The sequence below is a fragment of the Prionailurus viverrinus genome, chromosome B3, assembly GCF_022837055.1.
Source record: "Prionailurus viverrinus isolate Anna chromosome B3, UM_Priviv_1.0, whole genome shotgun sequence".
NCBI lineage: Eukaryota > Metazoa > Chordata > Mammalia > Carnivora > Felidae > Prionailurus > Prionailurus viverrinus.
Genome location: NC_062566.1, coordinates 111,907,526 through 111,921,326, shown reverse-complemented (window position 1 = coordinate 111,921,326; position 13,801 = coordinate 111,907,526). Strand labels below are relative to the sequence as shown.

The 13,801-nt window shown below is 49.5% G+C and overlaps 1 protein-coding gene across 1 annotated transcript in view; it reads right to left on the bottom strand.

The window, feature by feature from the left end:
- Positions 1–2,146: 2,146 nt before the first annotated feature.
- TTC9 (tetratricopeptide repeat domain 9) overlaps positions 2,147–13,801 on the bottom strand; it is a 31,001-nt gene continuing 19,346 nt past the window's right edge. The window contains exons 2-3 of the mRNA XM_047861082.1: positions 5,724–5,906; positions 2,147–3,725 (exon numbers count right to left, since the gene is read on the bottom strand). Coding sequence (XP_047717038.1) covers positions 3,646–3,725; positions 5,724–5,906 — 263 coding nt within the window. The 3' untranslated portion in view covers positions 2,147–3,645. The remainder of the gene's footprint in view (positions 3,726–5,723; positions 5,907–13,801) is intronic.

The following is a 13,801-nucleotide window of genomic DNA, read 5'->3' as shown; positions in this document are numbered from 1 at the left end:
AACCAATGAAAATAATCGCTATTAGGAGATTGGTTACCAGATGAGAGCCCATCCACGTAATGGAGGTGCTGTTGAAAAAGTTGGGAGAGACATACAAAAAATGTTTCGTCCATGGGATAGGAAGTGAAGGAGTCCAAAGTACAAAACAGTGCGTCTGATGTGCGACCATTTGTGTGTGACAAAAGAATATATACGCACATATTTGAAAATGCATAAGTGTTTTTGGAAGGATATACAGCACAAGTAATTGGAGGGAACTAGATGCTGGCAGACAGGGTGGAAAGGAGATTTACTTCTCGCTGTAGAGCTTTTTGCCCTTTTGAATTTTGTCTCTGTGCATGTATTACATATTCTGAAATAGAAATACACACTTTGAAAAGTAAGTTACTGAAGAGTATACACACTGTACTCCAGGTTTTGTCTTTAAAAAAAGAAACAACCCTGCACGGGCACGGCTACATTTATACCAAAAAGAACTTAACGATGAGTCCAAAAGGATAGCTATGTTTGTCTTGGGTGGTAGGATGACAGGTTGGAGTTTGTCTCCCCCGCCCTCCCTAAATTTTCCACAATACACACGTGAGGCTTTCCTAGCAATAACAAGAAAAGTACAATTCCCCACCCCCCCCGCCCCCCCCCGCCCCCCCCAAGAGTCTATCACAAAAGTCCAAGCAGGATGACGAAGCAGGTCACATCCAGGTTTAGTGCTCCAGGTCTAGTTCAGGGACATCTGCAAACAAAGCATGTGATCACAGTCCCTGCTTGGGGGAGGGATGGGAGAAGGAAGCTGAAGGTCTGTTAAGGTGAATAGACCTGATTTTGCTTACTCGCTCTCTTAAGTCTCTGTTGGACAAACGCACAGCAAACTCAATCCCTCCGCCCCAAACATCAAACAACACGGCCAAGGCAGCTTTTTACTTTGGGATCACTTATCTTTGGGTCACAGTGAATGGACTCCAGTAAGCACGTATGTGTGAATCACCAGACAATCTGGTTTTCCACATTTCTCTTTAGAAGGATGGCAAGAGTCTTATCCCCACCTGTCCAGCCCTGCCCCAACTTACTGGATGAGGCAAGACCCTCTCTCCTGCTCCATGTTGGAGCAGTTAAGTCCAAATCCTTCCTGATGGCACGAGGGAGCAAAGGATGACCGTGCTGGTTGGAACTGGTTCTGCAGTCCACCTCTGACCTCATCCTCAACCTTCAGACCCTGACAAGCAGTTGGCCAACTCACAAGCCTTCCGGGCTGGAAGCTTGGGAACAGGGGAGTTTTACACACGTGCCTATGTTGCGTATGCTGCGGGATGGTTCTGATCTGGGAACATGTGAAACCACCCTGGAAGAAGAGGGCAGAGGCAAGGATATGGTAGGTGTGGGGGAGAATGTGGCAGCTTCTCCTCTTCCCCAGAGGTGAGCTACCGGCAAGCAACTGCGAACCCCCCTAGAGATTCCTAGCACCTTCTCGAACCCTGGCCGGAAGCCTTTCAGGAGCTGTGTGAATATAACCTGGGCTTCTGGCTCCGGGGCCCCTCAGCGGTGATTAGATCCTTTAGTGGTAGAGCCTCTGATTACACAAATAACCCATAATTACCTTTGTGTTTCCTTTCAATCTCTACCTATAATTGTGAATCTTCCCCGATGGCTGGGGGAATGCTAGGTGGGTTGGGATATGTGCTGACATCAGAAAATAGAATGAACGATACGCAGAAATAACTGCTAGGTCTCAGATGTCTTTTCCTGGCCCGTCCCCGCCCGGACCACTGGGGAGCCTAGTGTTAGGGACCTTTTTTTAACCTTGAGCTAAATACAAGAGGCAGCCCACGTGTGGTACCTACTATACCATTGGCACAGTCAAGGCTTTTCAACCTAATACACACTGTCCTGCTCTCGACTGGTTGTAACCGCTCAATATAACACCTTGTAGAGCACCTACTGCCGACTACAGAGTAGTTAGTAGCTAGAGCTCTGGAGTCAGACAGACCTGGTTCAAATCCTAGCTATGCCACTTGAGGCCATGTAACCTTGGGATAGTTACTGTGTCTGGTTTTCAGTTTCCTTCTCCACCTAATGGAAATAGTGTCTCGTGGGGTAACTGCATGAAAGAAATGAGATTATACATGTAAAGATCTGAGGACAGTGCATTTAATAAATGCTAACTATTAACATTATTGCATCTGTATATATTTTAATTTGTACAATATTGTCTCACTAGTCACACAAAAAAATACACGAAAGTGCTTTGAAAAATTTAAAGCATCATATAAATTAAAGGTGTCAGTGGTGATCATCTCATAGTATTTCTCAACTCTTCCACCTCCTTAAAGACTGGGACTACATCCTATGTCCCACGGTGTATTGCACGACGATGGGCAAACAGTAAGCCCTCAGTAAATGCTTCTTATTTGACTGGAGCAACATGGCATAGCGTAAAGAGCGTCGATATCGGGAGACTAGGCTGGGATAAAATTCGTTTAAGGCAGGAGGGAGCCAGTCTGCAGTCATAATTTATTCATTCAACAAATATTTGTTGAACACATTCTATGTGCTAGATATTGAGTCCAGATAATTTCATCACAAGGAGGCCGTGCAAGTTCCCACAAAGCCAAGTCCCTGGGCAGTCTCCACGACACCGGCCCACTCTACTGCACAAAGGCGGCGGCCCACATTGTTCACCACCGGACAAACGGCCCATTGCTGTGGGGGAAGCCAGTCCTGCCCGGCTGGAAGTAGCTCTGAGAGTTGGGGGAGGGAGGGACAGTGAGAGAGTGGGCCGCTCCCAACAGAAATGACAGGAACTGCTGCCCGTTAATGTATCTTTATTTACACTCGGTCCACAGTTCGATCCCCAGTCCATACAATGCTCCTTCCCCTAGACGTCAGCTCCCCTCCCCTCCGTCACCTATGCGGTCGGCCCCGGGCCCACTTCACCCTGCCCCTCTGCTGTCACAGCTGCCTGCTGGGTGGGAGTATGGCAGAATGGTATGTGTGGTCACCAGAGGGCACTGAGAGTGGGCTTCAGTGGCATGTGAAACCTGGCAGAGTCTCAGATCCCCAAGGCGGGGGAGAGAAGAAAGCCGAGACAACAAGGGAGGGAGGGAGGCAGGGGCTGAGGTTACGGGGGGTCGGGGTGGGGAATCCAGTGTACAAATTCAGGGTCTGTTGGCTTAACCGATGCTTCTGGTGTTTGTCTCATCCCCGCATTCGACACGGTTGCCTGGAGATGATCTGGCGTGTCGGGAAAGCGTGGAGGGGTCCAGCCCGTGGTCTCCGTGCCTGCTGCCTCTGGGACGGTACACCTACCAGGCTCTGCCTCCGTCAGAAGCACTGGCCAAAGTCAAGGCTGCAACAGCATTCCCAGCCCGTAAGAGTCCTCTCCAGCTGTCCCCGAAGAAGTGAGGTCCCTCTCAGTAGCTGACCTACTAGAGAAGGGGACTCTCCATTGCGGGCAACCGACCAGATTCCCAAACTGTGTGTCTCCTTCTCTTCACACCGGGAGCAGACAGATTGTGGAGGAGTAGCAGGAGGAAGGAGGGGGAGCCGGAAGAAGTGGGGAGAAGGGAACAAAACCCAGGAGGGGCTCTTCATCGGGCTCTTCGCTTGAAGTCCCAGGTCTGGCGCAGGTGCAGCTCTAGGGAGGTGCTCTGGTTACATGGCTTCCTTCTCTCTCTGGGAACACCTGCTGAGTTTCATCTCTGTCAGCTGGATATACCGGATCACGTTGGTGTCTGCGAGGACAAAAGCACACCTTAGGGAACGCGTGGTGGGGGAACTGTGGGGTCTCTACGCAGGTTCAGGTCAAAGCTGTGTCTGCAGATCACGGAGCCTGAGGGGGCGACCAGGAGTCCGGCCTCCCCTCCACCGCCCCTACCGAATGTGGACGGGTCACTGGGACCCAGGGGGCAGAAGGGAAGGAGAGGAGAGCGGGGGACTCCCTCCACTTACTCCCAGGCAGCAGCAGATCCCAGTAGTGCTGAGTCAGCACAGCTGGTGGAGACTCTGGGGTTTCACCTCAGGCAAGTTACCAACTTCTCTGAGCCTCATGTCTCATCCGCAGGAAACAGCCTCCATTTTTCAAATGCCTACTTTGGGCCACGCTTGCTACCTTCATTATCCATTTAACCCTTATTACAATCATCTCGAGTACCTGGCATCATCCTCACCGTGACAAAAGGGAGAGCTGAGCCCTGGAGAGATTAAGACGCCCAAGGAGACGCGCGGTAAGTGGTGCACCTGACTCGGCAGCCTGCCTCCCCTGGGGATCATGGTGCCTTCTTCATAAAATTGTTGCGAGGACCAAAATAGGTAAGTCTAAAAGCGCTTCATCCAATGAGCGATACATATTGAGGGAATGTAAATGTTTTCCAATCGAAGAGTTTAAAATGACTCTGCTTCATTGTCTTATATTTGTCTTGATCAGTAAGGTCAGGCACCACCTCGCCACAAATGGGGCATCCCCCCCCCTCCCAATGTCAGGCATTGAATTAGTGACTGGGGCATGGCAGGGAACAGCCACCTAGCTCTACGCGCACCGCGATACAAGGGCTTCGGGGCTGCCTGGGATGCGACACTTCAGGAAGCAGAAACGGATGTCGTCTACTACTCAAAAATGCCAGCGGTAGCATCTAGAACGGTGCTGGCATATAGAAGCGTCCAAGAAAATTCTGTTAAACGAGTCCTTCGTCCTCACGTCTCCCTTAGTCTGCGCTATAGAACACAATTCATATGCAGAAAACAAATCAACAGCACATAAAAGGAAAGATATGGGTGTTCTTTCGAACCATGGGGAGAAAAGTATACATTTGGATGTTGGCAAATTGGTCCTGAGGTTCTTAAAGTCTTTTTGAAGGAGAATCACATTTTTTAAAAAATCAGCCACGTGAACAACCCTGGCAACATCAAGTCAAACTCAAGGCAAACATAGTAATGCCACCGGTTACCTCCTCAAAGAGGCTCTTCCTGACGACCCGGCCTAAAACAGCACCCCCTTTACTCCTGATTCTTTTACGCTGCTTTATTGTCTTCCTAGCACTTAACCACTACTAAATATTACATTATCTGTCCATTTGTTTACTGTCCATCTTCCTCTGTCGTAACGTAAGAAACTCCTTGAAGGTAGCAGCTTCCTTTGGTTCACTATCTACGCAATACTTCCTGACCCATTGGACCCGCTCAATAAATATCCGTGGAATGAATGCATGGCTGAGCTGGTGGATATGAATTTAAGTGGGTGGTCCAGGTAATGCAGGTTCTAAGAAACGGCACTTGACCAGAGAAGTCAGAGCACACTTCCCGTAAGATGCCGAGCCTAGCGCCAAAGAGCATCCATTCGTATTCTGTCTCGCCAAGTGGAGCGTGAGATCCTCACAAGGTGGGACTATACCTTCTCAGTCACATCCCTGGCGCCCAGCACAAACTGTGGCATGCTCCAAAAATTCAGTATGTATTTATTGAGTAAGTGAAAAGAGCCGGATCCTGGGTTGGAAAAAAAAAAAAAAAAAAAAAAAAAAAACCCCAAAGAATTCCATATTCTATTTGAAAGAGGTGTCCAAGCTCCCTGGAACCCAGACCCCAGGCAAATGCACGGACTGTTTACTCTCCTCATTCCAGGTCCTGGCCCACGCTGGGCTGTGCTAGCAAGGGAGCTGAGCACCACCAGGAGAAGGCCTCAGGAGCTGCCAGCGGGGCTGACGGTAAGAAAGCAAAGCAATTGTCGCCTTCCTTACCTGTCGGCTGTCGGGTCCTTGCTTCTTTCAGGTAGTAGAGGGCTTTGTCATAGTCTCCAAGGTGGTAGAAGGCCACACCAGACCGGTAAAGGGCCTTGAAGTTCTCTCCTTCTTTCTTCAGGACTTTGAGGCAATACTCTTTGACTCGCTCATAGTTTACCAGCTCGGCCTGGAGCAGGCAGGCTACAGGGGGAGAGAGAAAGGAAGGGAAAAGTTATCAACACAGCAGACTCAGAATGTCTCTCTCTGGTTCTTTCTCCCTGCCCAGAAGAGGTTTAGTCGCGTTGGGGCTTCACATGGGATTTGCCATCAAATAATCCAGGGTCCTCGGACTCAGTTTCATGACCAGCAAGCTGTGTGACCTTAAGTGAGTTACCTGGCGTGGCATTATGGGTCGAATTGTGTCCCCTCCAAAAAGATATGTTGGAGTCCTATTCTAACTCCCAGTACCTAAGAATGTGACTTATTCGGAAATAGGACCTTTACAAAAAAGGTAATCAAGTTAAAGTAAGGTCATTGGAGTGGGTCCTAATCCAATATGACTGGAGTCTTCATAAAAAAACACACTATAGACTGAATGTCTATGTTCCCCCCCCCCCCAAATTCGTGTGTTGAAAACCAGTCCCCGGTGAGATGGTATTTGGCTAGGTCATGAGGGTGGCACCCTCATGACTGGAATTAGTGCTCTTAGAAGAGACCTTAGAGAGCTCCCTTGCCCCTTCTGCCACGTGAGGACACAGCGAGAGGATGGCCGTCTGTGAACTAGGAAGCAGACTCCCACCAGACACCAAATCTACTACCTTGATCTTGGACTTCCCAGCCTTCAGAACTGTGAGGAATAATTGTGTTGTTAGAGCCACCTGGTCCATGCTATTGTTACAGCAGCCCAAACAGACTAAGACAAGGGGAAGTTCGGACACAGAGACAGAAACACACGGAGCTCAGACGACATGAAGCGACACAGGGAAAACATGGCCATCTATTAGCCAAGGAATGCTTGAGGTCACCAGAAAGTAGGAGAGAAGCATGGGGCAGATTCTCCCTCACAGCCCTCACCTTGATCTGGAACTCTGACGCGAGAAATTTCCATCGTTTACGCCGCCAGCTTACGAGACTTTTGTTGTGGCAGCCCTAGGAATAAGCTCCAAGAAGCAATAACAATACTAACTGTGGCTAATACTTGTCAAGTGCTCACCTTGTGCGGGGCGCTTGTGTCACTGCTTGTATTCCCTGACATGATCCTCGGGATACCACGAGGTAGGTCCTACTCTTCTTCCCATTTTACAGATGAGGAAGCTGAGGCCCAGAAAGATCAGGTCATTTCCCAAGGTCACATAACATGAGAGAGGCAAGGCTGAAATTTAAATCTAAGCTGCCAGGCTCCACAGCCCAAGTTCTTTATTGAGTTGGTGAGGGGATTTTCTAAAATAATGGCCATAAAGTATTTAACACGGGGCTTGGTACACAGTAAGTACCCAAGGTGTTATTTAATATTCTTACAATTCTTTTCAACCCTGCACCCCTTCAGGGACAACTGCCTCTGACTTTCTTCAAGTTCCCTTTCATACGAGTTTATCTTTGCAGTTCCTAGGAGCAGGGACCTTTTGATGGGCCAGTGCCCAGCTTGTACAGGGCACACCTCTGGACCCCCGAGACCCCGTGTCCCTGCTGAGGCTGGCAGGTACCCATGGTGGGGCCCGTTCCTATTCTCTATCAGCCATCTCTCAGTAAATCATCCCTCCTTGAAACTTTCTCTCACCAGAAATCAGCCAGAGGGCCAGGGTCAGGGTCAGGGTCAGGAAGCGCGTGAGAACCTGGAGAGTGATGCCCTCTTTCCTCGTGTGCCCAGGGGCCTCCCTGCCTCACCCTACTCCCAGCCCTGCTGAGCTAGCTACCTCCCCCTCCGTGCGATCACTCAAACGTTTAGTAGGCATTGAGCAAAGATTGTCTTACACATGACGGAGGGATTGCCAAAAAATGGGATGCAGGGCAGGGGGAAAGACACCTGTCTGCTTCTTTGAAGTGAATAAAGAGAGAATAAAAAGAGACGTAGGAAACAAAAGTGCTCTTCCCGCCAAGACCAGACTGGGTGGTGGTGAGAGAACACGGACCTCCAGGCCTTGTGTTCCCATTTATCCTACATGAGACGAAGCATGGTCTCTTTGGGATGGAGACAAGTCAGTGATTGAAATCTTCAGGGGTCTAACTTCAGCTGTTTTGATCCTTTAAACAACCTCCCAGGGGTCAGAATTGCTGAGTAGGAGACCTAATGCCCTTTCACTGGCCATTCTGGGCAAAAATAAAACCCCAAAGCAAAAAAAACCACATCCCTCTGGTAGGCTGAGGGGGAGGGGCACCACACAGTCTCTCTCAGGTTGAAGGTGTGAGAACCAGGAAGTGGGAAGAGAGTCAGCCTAGATCTAGAAACTGACCCATCAGGTTCCACAGGCCCCCCGGGGCAGAAAGCCAAAGGAGTTGACAGAAGTGACAGGCCTGCTAGTCCCTTGGGAGTGGGCGGCTTGGGTCACAGAGAACCAGGAGGGCTGGTGGCCAGGGGTCCCTCCGGCGGAGCTCCTGCCACCAGCCTCCTCCTCTCCTCCATCAGCTGTGGGGACCCCTCTCCACCCGCAAGCTGTTGGAGTCCGCCCAGCTGCTCACAGGGCTCTGTGGACAGGGAAGGGTTTCTCTCAAGGGGGTTCCTGTGCATGGCTACCCGTGTGGGACTCGGCTCCCACACCTGCTCCCAGAGCTAAAGGATTTCCTGTCTGGGCTCCCACGTGCCTCATTCGGCATCCTCACTGCCCGGGCGGGGCCGCCCTCTTCCCATCTAGCCGTCCATCTTCAGATGGACACTTCTGTTTGCTGACCTGAGCAGCGTAGGAAGTGGACCTTTGTCTCTTTTAAAAACAGCTTTTGAATGTCTAAAATGAGGGTGGGGTGTTGGGGAAAGGAAGCAAAGAGGGCTGGGAATGGAAAAGATCCTCCTCCTCCGGGGCAAAAGGAAGGATAGCAATCAAATTCTGGGAATCGTTCCGTGCAAATGTCGCAAATTCCCCTGCAGAGCCAGATCCGCTGGGAACTGTGATACCTGACTGTGGACCAGGGTTCAGACCGGGTGGGAGGTGGGGCCAGGCTGGTAAGGGGGTGGGGCCCCAGCTGGCACCACAGGCGGAGCCCAGGAAGACAGAGAAAGCTAGAGTTGGGTCTAAATGGGCTGCTGTCTGAAGGCTGGCCAGAGAGGTGGGATCCAGAGAAACCTGGGGTGCCAGGCCAGAGCTCTTAAGAGGCTCCAGGAGGGAGGGGGAAAGAGGCAGTCTGGAAAGCTGCCTGCAGCCCTACCTATAGGTGATTTTTAGGTACCCCTCTAGTTGGGTGGGGAGCTATTTAGGGTTCATATAACCAGCCCAAGGGAGAGGTAAGAGGGGATGTTTGTAGGCACACTCTACGGAGTGGAGAGAGTTCAGGAGAGGTTGATCGGCAGTCTCCCGATGTTCCTTCCACGTCGCTATGCCCACCACCCAGGGCCTGGGGATTATGGTGGACTTTTAGAATGGGCCACATTATCCCACGGCCCTTTCTTCCTCTTAGTGGTTAATCCCTTACCCCATGTCAGAGATGGCGCTCAGTACCTTACGTATGCCACACCTTTTCATCTTCATGGTAACCATGAAGCAGGTTCTATTTTTATGCTTCTTTTACAAATGATGAAACCCAGTTCCAGAGAAATTAACTTACTGAAAGTCACTCAACCAGGAGGTGGTAGAATTATGATATTTACCCACTTCTGCCCAGGATCCCCAGACTGTGCTCTTGACCATGGGTATCTGTGGGTCTGGGTGTGAAGCCCTCCAAAACCCAAGTAAGCCCTGGAAAAAGCCACGTCACCTGCGTAAACCACCTTTCTCTGTGTGGTAGGGTCAATAAGGCAAAAAGCAATCCCTAACTGCACTGGGCACTGGGATCAGTAGTGAACCAAACACCTACTCTGTCCTGGAGCTAATGGGCTGGTGGGGAAGGCACGGGTTCCATGATCTCAGATACTCCCATGTGCCAAGATGGAGAAGGAGAAGGGAAGAGTGGGAACACACTGAGGGGGAAGGGACCTCAACCAATATACAGTATCATGGGAGGACTTCATGGAAGAAGTGGTATTTAAGTGAAGCTCTGAAGACTGATTGTTCCTCAACTTAGCACTAAAACATCTTAGGCTGGATAATTTTCTGTCGTGGGGGAATGCCCTGCGCGTCGTATGATGTTTAGCAACATCCCTGGCTTCTACCCACTGGATGCCAGTTGTGAGAACAAAACAATGTCTGCAGATACTGCAAAAGGTCCTGTGGGGGGTAAAATTCCCCCCTGCTGGAGAACCAGTGATCTCGGTGGTGGAAAGGAGAAAAAGCTTTCTAGGCAGAATCTTTTTCTTCTTCTTTTCTTTCTAGGCAGAACTTTTTCTTTTCTCTGTTAGAGCGAGATGGTGGTGGGGGGCAAATGACTTATTTGAGGAGTTCTGGGGAACCACGCCTGGTTGGAACAGAGAGATGGAAAGGATGGGTAAAAGGAAGGAAAGGTGAGGGCACCTGGGTGCCTCAGTCAGTTGAGCGTCGTACTTCCGCTCAGGTCATGATCTCCTGGTGCGTGGGTTCAAGCCCCCCCTCAGGATCTGTGTGGAAAGTGCAGAACCTGTTCAGATTGTCTGTCACCTTCTCTCTGTCCCTCCCCCCACTCATGTATGCACATGCTCTCTCTCTCTCTCAAAAATAAAAACATTTTTCTAAAAAAGCTGGAAAAGTAAGATGAAACCAGGACACCCAGACCCTTCTGGACTGTGTTTAGGATCTGGGACTTTGTTATTAGTCACCCTGGGATGAAGAAATGGTTTGACTAGGTTGGCTCAAGTGGAGGCAGAAAAACAGGGGAGGGGGATCAGTTTAAGAGGCAACCAGGAGATAGAACATTAGGGAACCTCCGAAATATTTTCCCTCTCCTGTCACACTCGTGTGGTTAAAGCCCTTCATCCAGGAGGGCTAAGACTGTCATTTTGGGTTCACTGATGATTCAGAAGTATTCTTCCACGTTGTTGTAACCTGGTCTCCATGTGAATTAAAGTTTACAATGCGACAGTCTAAGTGCTCTGCTATATGGAATGGGCCAATATTTTAGAGTACTGGGCTGGGGATCAGAAAAGCTGGATTCTAGTCCCACTTTTGCCATTAGCCAACAGTATGAAAATCACTTTCCCTTTCTGGGCCTCAGTTTCCTATATGTAAAGGGAGGGGCCTCCACTTGGCTGAATAATCTGTGCTCTCCATTGCAGTCTAACAGCCTATGAATACAAATGGTTGCCACTTAACAGAAAGATGCCATTGTTTCATTGGTTCCTCTTCGAAAGGAATTCTGTCTCCCTGTGACTTATGGTGAGGTATCTTCTGTTGGGGATGGCACTCAGGAGTGGTAGGGCAGAGATCAAAAGGGCTTCTGTAAGACAAATCTCCCTCTATGTGGAGATTTTTTTTTTTCCACATAGAGATTGGATTATGTGGTCTCCCAAGGCCATGGACCGGGGCAGGATCTTCCCTGAAGGGAGTAAGTTCAGCCACCATCAGTAAGTCTCAGCAGAGGAGGCTGTGAACTTGGGAAGGCAGGCCTCATGCTGGATGGAGAGGAAGCTTGTTCCCGTCTGTGGCCTCCACTCTGAGTATATATTTGGATCCAAAGATGTAGTCATGTGGTGGCAGAGGGGGTGCAAAGTGGGAAGCCGTGTCCACGGTGGACATGTAAAGATAGCCCTGAGTTCCCAATCACACCCGGAAACCCTTTTGAAAGAAATGTTATTAACCTTCCGGTCTCTGAGTCTTCTGACATGTTTAAACAAATGCTGCAGCCCTGCACCAACCAAGCGGTGGAGAATTAAGACAAGTTTCTAATGGTTGGGAAGAAGTTCTAGAAGAGAAAAGCCTTCCCCAAGCCCATAATGGTGACAGAAGTTGTAGACAGTGCAAGTTACAAGAGAAAGGTAAATTGGGGGGGACAAAAATTGGGCTATAAATGTCCAACCATCCCTTGTATGTGGAGATTCCTCTTCCACTGCCAACCTTGGGTGGTTAAAGTATGCTTTTATAAAAGGCGCTGGCAGGCTTTCTTTACTCCACAAAGGGGTCTGTGGTAGGAAAAAGAGAATCGGCAACCGAAAGAACCCCATGGCCCAGCTGTGCACTCGAACAGAGGAAATCATATGTTTGATGTTCTCCAAAGCAACCACACGGAGACCTCAGGCTAAAACATGTCAGGTTCTCCTGGCTCTGGCACCTGTTTTGTTTTTGTTTTTCCTGGTGCACGCAGGGCATAGTGACTGCCTGGGCAAAGTGCCACTCACTGGCATGAGATGAAGGGAAGCTGGATGAGAGAAGGAAGAACAAGTTCATGCAGTCATTGGTTTTCTTCTTACAACTGATCTGCTATAGTTTGTCCTTACCAGCTGCCCAGAAGGGAAGCATGGACTGGATGGGAGGGAAGGAAAGACCGGATTGGGGCCGGGAGTGAGGAGAAGGAGGTTGCCCCACTTTATGGGTTGAATTGTGACTTCTCCAAAAGATAAGTCCTCATCCTCAATACCTTAGAATATGATCCTATTTGGAGAAAGGGTCTTTACAGAGGTAATCAAGTCAACATGAGGTCACTAGGATGGGCCCTAATTCAATACAGGGCCCATCAATACAGGGTTCTGGTGTCTCTAGAAAAAGGAGAAATTTGGACACAGAGACAGACACACATATGGGAAAGACGATGTGAAAAGACATAGGTAGAAGGCGGCCATCTACAAGCCAAGGAACCTAGGCCACAAGAAGCTAGGAGAGAGACATGGAACTGACTCTCCCTCACAGCTCTCAGAAGGAACCAACGTGAGAAACACCTTGGCCTTGCCCTCCTAGCTTCCAGAACTGTGACAAGACTTCTGTTATCTTAAGCCACACTTTGTGCTGCTTTGTGATGGTCACCTTAGGAAACTAATACACCTTACTGCTCATCCCTTTGAGACGTGGGCTCAGGGCGTGGCCATTACATTAGTGGGGGGAAATCTCCCAAAAGTGGACCAAATTATTTGGTTTTCGAATTTATTTTTAAGGGGTCACGGCATAGCCGTAAAGTGGATGGAGTCTGGATCGGGACGGAGGTGACATTCGGAATATTTAACGACCGGGATAGGTCATAACCTATCCGGACAGGCATATGGTATTGTGCCGTTGTGCCAGTTCTGGGGTGTCCTGGCTGAACATCAATTGCTCGATCTGGAGATCCAGGACTGGGCTGCAATCCAAGCTCTGCCACCTAGTAGCCCAGGCCCTTGAGCATGTTACTTAATCTCCCTCGGCCTCATTCTTCTTATGTATGTATTAAGTGGAGATAATAATATCTATTTTGTGGGAACACTTGTGATGAGAAAATGAGAAAATTAACGTATGGTATGTGCTTCACACGGTGCTGGGCACAGAAACCGATTCTCATAAGCGCCAGCTCTTTAGGAAGCCATTTGTCAAACATGGTTTCCCCAGCAACGTGTACATTCGTCAGAGAACATTTCCATTTTGAGTCCTACACACAGGGTATGACACATACATACCCAGAGCTCAAGCCGGATTTAAAGCAAATTTTCAAGATGGGTCAGAGACATTCTGGAGGGTGATTTAGAGGGTCTTTCTATGACAGAGCCGTGAGAATGCGGCCTGGGCAGTGAAACAACGGAAACTTTACGCGTGTGGCTCCGTATCCAGGACTGGAATGACCAACCCCACCCCCACCCCAGTTCCACCTCTCCGTGAAAGCGCTGATTTTCTCCTCTACATACACAAATGCTGGAGTTCGGAGTTCTGAAAACCCTGATTTCTTTTGATTTCTCGGTTTTGCTTCACGGCCTGGACGTATACAAACTCGCACGTACCCCCAGTGCTCCCCAAACCCAGGTCTGAGGCTTGGTTTTCCCTGCCGGTTTTCCTTTCAGTGGTGGGTCTTCTCTACTGGGAGTGGATGGGTATACGCAGAGAACATTCCAAAAGTAGCTTTGCAGCCAGAAAAGGGGGCTT